At 40.1% G+C, this 9,386-nt stretch overlaps 1 protein-coding gene across 4 annotated transcripts in view; it reads right to left on the minus strand.

The window, feature by feature from the left end:
• APP (amyloid beta precursor protein) overlaps window positions 1-9,386 on the minus strand; it is a 176,983-nt gene that overhangs the window by 63,697 nt on the left and 103,900 nt on the right. For all 4 annotated transcript variants that reach the window (XM_008631658.2, XM_008631662.2, XM_008631661.2 and 1 more), the window contains one exon: window positions 4,927-5,060. In XM_008631658.2, the coding sequence (XP_008629880.1) occupies window positions 4,927-5,060 (134 nt within the window). The remainder of the gene's footprint in view (window positions 1-4,926; window positions 5,061-9,386) is intronic.

A 9,386-nucleotide genomic window follows, 5' to 3' on the forward strand; every position in this document is an offset into this window, starting at 1 on the left:
GAGACAGTATGGAAAATGTCATTCATTATTAAGAGATGCTAAGTACAAAAATTTCATTATGTATTGAAAGCAGCAGAATTCACTCCCATTTTTTTACACTGGGGCACAAAAGCATATCTGCAAGAGAAGAATTTATGGCAGACATTTGGGTTAGCACAATCAGGCCAGCAGAGGTACTTGTCTGACCTTAGTGAGGTCACAGTCATGCCAAAAAGGTGCCTATCTTTGACAATGGCTTTTGTTCCACACTTAAGTCTTGACCCTTTTTCTGGTAATAACATTATTAAACCTCTCCAAAGAGTCCTGACTACAACTGAGGGGCGTAATCCTATTAACCGGACAGTTTTAAGGAAGGAAACAGGCTTCCCACACACAGTAGTAGACATGGTAGAATCTAGGGAATACATCAACCAGTATTATTTAACATCTTTGTTGAGGACATGGACAGTAGGACTGATAGCAATCTCAGCTAGGTGACACCAAGCTCAGTGATGTGACTGATACTCTAGAGGGAAGGGATGTCATTCAGAGGAACCTGGACAGGCTTGAGAGGCAGGCCTGGGAAAACCTCATGTTCAACAGGGCCATGTGTCAGCTGGGCAATGAATGGACTGAGAGATGCCCTGGGAAAAGGACCTGAGTGTCCTGGTGGATGAAAAACCAAACATGAGCTGGCCATGTGTGCTCAGAGCTCAGGAAGCTCCGTGTATCCTGCATCCAAAGGACCATGGACAGCAGGTTGAGGAAGGGATTCTGTTGCTCTGCTCTGGTGATATGCCACCTGCAGTGCTGCATCCAGCTCTGGGGCCCAACACAAGAAGCACATCAACCTACTTGAGTGGGTGTAGAGGAGGACTGTGAGGATGATAAAGGATTGGAGCACCTCCTCTGCGAGGCCAGGGTGGGAGATTTGGGGTTCTTCAGTCTGGAGATGAGAAGACTTCAAGGACACCTTATAGCAGTCCTCCATTGTGTAAGGGGGGCCTTCAAGAAGGCAGAAGTGGGACTTTTCACAAGGGCATGTAGTGATAAGGAGGAATGGTTCTAAACTGAAAGAGAGTAGGTTTAGATTAAATATTAGGAAGAAATTCTTTACTGTGAGGGTGGTGAGGCCCTGGCATAGGCTGCCCAGAGAAGTTGCGGATGTCTCATCCCTGGAAATGTTCAAGGCCAGCCTGGATGGGATTTTGAGCAATCTGATGTAGTGGAAGGTGCCCCTGCCCATGGCAGGGAGATGGAACTAAACTATCTTTAAGGTCCCTTCCAACTCAAACCATTCTGTGATTCTATAGCATCACTGGAACTAAAAATCAGCTGAAGACATATCCAGGATGTTGGAACGAGTGGCATGGAATGATTAAAAAAAAAAAAAAAAAAAAAAAAAAATCTTGAATGGAACACCTGTTCAGGCCTGTTCAAGCTGATTGAGAACTGCAGTATTTTCAGGTGTTTGCTTTGGAAATAAACTTCCAAGAAGCAAAACTATTCTAGGACACAAGGTATCATTAAGTTCCTATCATAAGTATTCTACATGCTACAATTCCAAAAATATTGTAGGCAGCCAGAGGAAGAGCAAATTTCAGACATAAGGATGTCACAAGATGTCTGAGGAGAGAAATGTATAAATATACTGCTCCCTTGAGTAAGGTTCAGTATCTGGTTCATCAGGCTATTTAGCAGCAACTAATTATGTAAGGGAGCTGTACAGGTGTTAACAAACTGAAAATAGGAAGAGAAAAAGGAGAATTGTACCAAAACAAGAACCAAGAACCACGGCACCTTGCAATCAGTTAGCATAACCTCTCCCTGTTATCTTTTGGAGAACAACAAACATTTAGAGGTTACGCATGCATCACTGAATGGCTACCCCTGTTTCCATGGGAATGCAGTTTTCCTGCTTTGGCTGTATTAACGATTCTTGGGAAAAGCTTAACATTTTGTGTTAACGTAATTCTCCTTACAGTACTTCCTAGGCAACTTTATAAGCTCTGTTGCTTCAGGTGTGGTGCAGGAAAACTTTCATGATCTGTAGTATAAAGGGATGGACACTTTAGAGCACAAGGGACTAAAAGAGTCTGAACCAGAGGTGCAACAGGTCATTACAGAGACAGACTTCCCTAGTAAAAGTCTTTCATGAGCTGTGAACTATGATGTGACATAACCACTGACAGAATCTTGGTCTCTGCTCATGTAAACATCTTTATACAAGAGAAAAAGAAACATGAGTTGTTAGAATTTCATGGTAAATGAAGGGAAATCTCAGAAAGAGGATATGCAGAATATTTACATTTTCCCTGATGACATGTTTTTAAATATTTCACTTCAGTATAATTTTTTTAGTGATAAACTTCCTTACTCCTCAGATGATTACATTTTGCATGTCAACTAGAATGCATCTGATTTTTTACTAGTTAATTGGCTATTGCAAAGTAAGGTGTGCACCAAATCAAATACTATTTTAAAACTAGCCTTTTAATTAAAATTAGCCTTTAAATAAATATGTGTTTTGCGAACAAACCAATCTATTTCAGAGTATGACATTTATCAAGATTAAAGAATTACTTGATCATTTTTCCTTTTTCTAATAGAAGAAAAATGGGCATTTCTGCTCTTTATAAGCCTCCATTTTTCAGCTTTGAAAGAACTGGACTTTGAATAAAAAAAATGTTTGGTGCAGCTGGAAGACTTGGCTAGTGACTCTCACTTGTTACCTTTTATTTTACCGAGAAAAGCATTGACAGCAAAGGCTTGCTAAGCTAATTTATTCAGCATTGTTTTTAACTTAACAAGTAATAGTTTCAGATTCATTTTCAGCTACATATATATTTAAGTTTATATTAAAAACATACCTGATTTTAAAGAAAATGTAAAAAGCAATTTTAAAATCAACTGCCAGAAAAGGAAATCAGTGGTGTTGGACATAGATGTTCATGTGAGAAAACACAGAATGGTGAACTAGCTGCCTTTTCTACTTGCCCATAGTATCTACTATCTTTTAAACATTTGACAAGTTAACATGGAGAGGCTATTTCAATACTGTAAAAATCATAACTTAAGTTTCTAAAAATTAGCTTTGCCTTCTACAAGTAAACTCTGATCTTGAAAGCTCTGCAGGGGGTCTGAGTACTTCAAGATGTATGTCCTTTAAGATGCGATTTCATAAGCAGCTTAGGCAACTTAATGATTAATTTTTTTTTTAATGTACCTATCATGCTGCTGTTTACCAGGGCCGACTTAATTTGCTGAACTGGCTACAGCTGGTTTTTGACTTGATTGACTGCAGTGTCGGAGGACTGACATTGCAGGAGATGGGCAGCTGACCTACCTCACCCCCTGTTCTCTCATTAGTGCTGATAGGAAGGATGGCTAGGAATGTGCTAATGAGGGCACCAGCTCCAGCTTCAGTCAAATCTCTGAACCACAGCCTTCAGTTGTGAGGGCCCTCCAAATGCTCATGTTAAAACAGAAAATACACAGTTCACCCCAATACTGCCCTTAATTACTCAGCTTGACCTTTACATACCGGGATTTTGGAGACAAACATGGAACCACAGCAAGAATCTGAAGACTATGCCAAGGAAATCTGCTTTGACTGTCCTTTCCTTTCAGGAAATCCACCTCAACAGCATTTTTTACAAAAAGGTTATTTCAAGAGGAAGGACTGTTGGGGTGGTGACTGTATTATCCACTAACACTCCACACGCCTAGCCAAGGCAGGGTTTCTCCTCTGCTAGGCAGGCTGTGTGCCTTTTTTATTCTCCAGACTCCCTGCCCATTAAATTGGCTCTATTTTCTCTGTTTAGAAAGGAGACAGCTTATTTGTGCTTCAACACTTCCCAGGCAGATGAGGAGCACCTATCTTCCTCTATCTATGACATGTCACATTCTCAGTATGTGGCTTGCACCAGTCAGATGAGTGCTTCAGGTAAGATGCCCTGCCCAATTTATTAGAAAAGTGCCAGGCACAGCTACAGTGCCAATAGACAGGGACTTACACTAAGAGCTTAATTTCATATTCATTCACAATTTTATTTTCATTTTTGGAATAACATTTTAGCACAGAGCTAAAGGCTAATGTATCAGTAACAGACAGACACACTGAAATCCCATCAGGGGATAATGAAAAAAATACAGTAAATTAGCTACATGGGTATATGAAGTGCATCTGAATTATACTACATTCATTTTTTGTCGTTGTTTCATTCTCAAAAAATATGCATCACGGACTTTCCTTTAAACCTCTTATATTTTTTCTTTGCTGTTACTAAGGCAGAAACTCTGACCATTTTTTATTGGAATTACCATTATAAACCCTGCTTCTCAGAGAGTGGGTAACTCATCTCTCACTGGATTAAAACCAGTGTACAGTTTCAGGCTACACGAATCTGTTTGGTTGAAGGGAAAGAAAAGAGTTGATTCAGTTTGGATTTTCAGTTCAAAAGCACCATTTTTACCTCTTGACTTTAGATGCCTATCATGTTACCTTGAGGCTCAAGACCATTAGATGAACAGATGTGATTTCACATTACCCCAGGGCACACACAGAAAACCTCAACACAAACCATTTCCCCCTCAGCTGCCCCAAGGGAAGGATAACAGCGGCCAAGTTCTTGACTTTGAAACACAATCTTACAAAACAAACATTCTTTCACAAAGATGAGAGACATCTTTTAGTTTTTTCTTTTCTTTTAACCCTTCTAGTAACTAGTCTAGTATCGACTTATGATTGCAGTGGTGACACAACCGCAAATGTGTGTCAGTCAGCTGAATTCTTAGATAAGAGTCAGAAAGGCAGTAAATGGTGTGTTTACGCATTGCAAATTGGCAGGGCACCTGGATGAAGCCTTGGGAAAGAAGAAGATGAAGGATCACTTATCACTTGACAGACAAACTCACACATTTAGGAATAAAGAAATCTCCCCTTACCTGAGACATTCTTTCACGATGCTTAGCTTCAAGCCTCTCCTTAGCTTTCTGGAAATGTGCATGTTCATTCTCATCTCCAGGTGTCTCCAAATATTTGTCAACAGCATCAGGAGTGCTAGCAGCTGTGGTAGGGACTGATGTAAAATTTAGAGGCGGAGAGAGGGAGGGGAGGGAGAAGAAAAGCAGAATTTCTACTTTAGTATGGGAAAAATTTAGATGGACTAATAAAGAAGCATCTGTTCTAATTTCCATCGGAATGCAGCCATCTATTTAGCCTCAGAGGAAGACACAGAAACAGGGTTTAGATGAACATGTTACACACAGCAAATACGTATAAAGACATCAGGATTTCTTCTCCCTCCCTCACCCCATTTTATAAACCAGGAGAAACTCAGCAGAGTGGACAAAATAATTTTCTTGAAACAGGTTAGAAACTGCTGCCAAAAGAAAAATTTCAAGTATGAAAAAAACCCTGGTAACGAATAAAGTCCATAAGCCAGCAAAAAGCCCCTTGCAAAGTTACATGCTTTGTACGTAAGTTTATTTTTAAAAGGTAAATTGTAACACATAAGTGTGAATGCAAATCCATTTTAAAGTACTTATGCACCCCACAGTACCTAATGAAATACCTCAAATTCCTCCCTTAGTGACAGTTTGGCTTCACAGATAGTTACTTTATTTGTAACAACTTTGATTAAAAAAACTCCTCACAAAGGCTGGAAATAATCAGCAAGCTTGCACTAATTGCCAGCCATTGCTGTTGGGTAACTAGGAAATAGCTGTGACATTGGTAGTGCATTTGGGGTAATTCAAGCAAAGTGAGCAAGAATTCCCTCACTATGCAGTGATATCCAACCCCTACTTTGCACATACTGCTTCTGTTTTCCTTTAATATGTTAGAATTTAAGTAGTTGGTATGGCATCAAACGACAGGCAGCTTGAAAGAGTTTAGTGAAATCCCTCAGAGACTCCTTGGAGAGAAAAAAACCCCACCCAACAAAACATACCATACTCCTATTATTCCTGATCCATTACCTTAATTAAAGGTGATACTTGCCATCTAAACTAGGGTTTAAGTTGAATTTTCTCATATAAAAAGCCTCCTGTGTAAGAACTTCAAGATACATTTCCTACCCGTGCACAGCTAGAACCTGGCAACCAGGCCTTCCATGAATGCAACTTCCTTTCCACCAACCCTGACAAATACAATTTTGCCTTGCTGATATCCATTCGAAATTCATCCATTAATGGCTCAGATCACGCCTCTCTGAGTTCTTTGATGCACTTCATGACTGGGAGCAGGTCCCCAAAGCAAAACTTCCTCAAGCATCTTTGCAATACTCTGCTGCAAGGTTATTCTCTTTCAACTTACCATAAGTTTAAATATTTACAAGAGGAAAAAAATGTTAAATTCTTCACGTGTTGCATCAAATGAGAACAAATCCAAGACAGAAGTATTTTCATGAGCATGACTTCTGCCAAGGTTGTAAACAAGAGTCATCAAGTTCCAGAGAGTAAAAAGAACCGAAACAAAAAATGCTGTGGTTAGATCCAGCAAAACAAGTTACAGTAAACATTGCTTACAACAATACCTTATATTAATAAAATTCTTAGTGTTTGAAATTAGTAGTAGTCTTACTCTGGGATATGAAAACGTTTGCATTATTTCCTTTTTGAATCCTAAACTTCACCCACTTACTTATTAAAAGGTCCAGTACATATGTGGTTCAAAGGTGAAATAAAAGTGCAAATGTATATAGACTAACAAACTGTGAAAACAGGAATTAGTCACTTGCATCCTACAACTAAAGGTTGTAGTCAAAATTAACAATTTGAATAGATGATATTATAAGTCACAGTTCTTTAATGTCTTAGACACTGGAAGTTGGCATGCAAGTTTAGCTGCCAAAACATTTTACTTCTTGCTAACAAGGGACATGTCAACATCCTAAACAAGCAAACAATGGATAAAGGAAATGACTGGCAACAGAAGTACAATCTTGTAAGCTGCTGCTGTAAAAGGTACAGATCTTTATTCACAATACACCTCTGAAGAAAAATTAAAGTGGACAGTAACTGCCACTTAAAAATCACCAAAAGATTTAGCAAATATGGAAGTTCAGTATTTAGTCTAGAGAACAAACACTACTGTACCTAAATTCACTCAAAAACCTGCGATAGTGCTTTAAAATGACCAAAAATAAAACCGCATGTGTCAACATTTAAACTTCCTACTAAGTTTCAGGGTTTATGGCAAGGAAGGAGGGAACTGACAACATTGAACCCTGCTGGTTCCCTCTGTTGTGAGCCACAGAAATTCAGTACTATCATAGAAAACCCCACAACTATTTATAAAAGGTCATTTTAATGATATGTCAAAATTTTCAAAAACTGACTGTGCCACCAGAATACAACTCACTCCCACTTTGAATGAGGAACAAATGAAAACACGGTATTATTGTCTTGAGGTGATTTTATGATAATACTGTATTTCCTATTGACTGCTTTATGCCCAAAAATGGGACCCCCGGCTTTAAACTGGGTCCAGGAGAGGAGGGAGAGAAGCCGAGTGAATTCTTCAGTGCAGTTTGCGTTCAAGGACTCACACACACTCCCCCCACGTTCTCACCGCTGCAGAACTGAGGGAGCACCTTTGTGCTTTTAGCCAGCCTGTTAGCTGAGGCAAGAAATGTTCCCATACTGGCACACTGAAATCCTCCGGAACTTCTTCTTTTTCTTCTGGAACTGTTCAGCTTAGCTGCAATCCGAGAACCAGATCATCGGACCCTGTGGACTGGCAGGGAGGCTGCGGGGACACTGCATCCTGGCCTCGGAACTCGGGAGGGGCCAAGCCAGCTACAGAAAAGAACTTTGAATCCAGCAGCTTCCTCCACATCGAGGAGGTTTAATATTTTAACAGTTACTCATTTTTTCTGCGTGCCATGCAGGCACTCTGCTTGTTAAAGAAATAGTATTTTTCACTTTCATCCAAGAAATTCCTTTTGTATCTGTGGGGGAGGGAGTGCTGAAACCTGCCTTCTTACGAGGAGACGTTCATTACAGGACATTTCCTCCTAAACTTGTCTCAAACCGAGACAGTCATGAATTCCGCTCAGCTCTGATGGCTGCAGGAGCTGCTGGGAGAGCTGTCTGAGAAACGAAGCACATTTAAGAGAATGGATTTTCCCAGCTTTTAAGTCCCCAAGTTAAGAATTAAGCATTAATGTATTTCAAAATAGTACTCACTTAAAAAAATACATTTCCTGTAGCTTTAAGGATGTTTAAAATGCAACAATTAAGAGACAAGTAAAAAAATTAGTACAACAAATTACTTTTCAGTATGATAACAAGACAGAAATCTTTCCTTTGATGACAGCAATAGGTTTGCTTATTCTTGTCAATATATACTCATTCTGAGGCCATTAAATCCAAATTAACCCCCTGACAGATTCTGTGACTTCAAAGGAGCCATTATGGACAGTCACATAGTAGAAGTTTGAATCATTATATTGAACAGAAACCACAGACAGTACTGAACATTCTTAATAAAAATCAGTAGAGACTGAGCATGTTGTCTGACAGGCTGAAGGAATTGGTAACATCATCCTCAAAGCCTACTACTTCTAAAGCAATTATGTATCTATTTCCATGGAGTCGGATGATAAATGAAAAAAAAATATTACAGCAATAGCTCCTACCCAACAGTTAAATCATTCAGTCAGACGGCAGAGCACCAGTCAAATCCACTGAACATGGAGGCAGTCTAAGGCTTTGCACAAAAGGACAGACCAAACTTTCCAGATCAAGGCAAAGAGACTCAGCAAGAAAGCAGAATAAAACATGCTTTTTAAGAAAAAGTGTTCAGGATAGTAGTATTCTGATTTTGCAGTATATGGGTATTTGTGACAACAGGACTTCCTCACATTTTGATTCAGTCCAGTTCCAATTCATTACCAGAAAACCTGATTCACATCCCACACTTTCACCCTTTGCCCACTACACAACTGAAACCCAATGCTATCCACTATTTCGTATTACTCTGTACAATCTAACTAGTTGTCTTGGTTTTGAAAGACAGGTGTCTGCTAAGGAAGGCAGACGCCTCCCTTGAAGTGGCAGATGTAACCCCTTTCCCTCTGAGTTATTATAATTTTGAAAATCAAGGGCCTTTAGGCAAAGATGTGGGAAATAGGAATAACAGTTCTTTACTATTATATATATAACCAGCCAAACAAAACAGCAATAACTATGGCAGTAACAGCAAACAGAACCACAAACCCAGTCCCAGTCTTCTCAGCTGTCAGGCCCTTTCCCCTCGGGTGCAGTTCCGCTCGCAGCCGGCAGGGGCGCTGGCAGCTCCCGGTGAGCAGGGCAGGTGCGGTGGTTCCCCCGCGGCTGCAGGGGGCGCTCCGGAGCGAGCTCGGGGAGCACGCGGCACTGGCTGCCTGGGATCCCGGGAA

This window comes from Corvus brachyrhynchos, unplaced genomic scaffold (assembly GCF_000691975.1).
Source record: "Corvus brachyrhynchos isolate BGI_N302 unplaced genomic scaffold, ASM69197v1 scaffold3, whole genome shotgun sequence".
NCBI classification, from domain to species: domain Eukaryota; kingdom Metazoa; phylum Chordata; class Aves; order Passeriformes; family Corvidae; genus Corvus; species Corvus brachyrhynchos.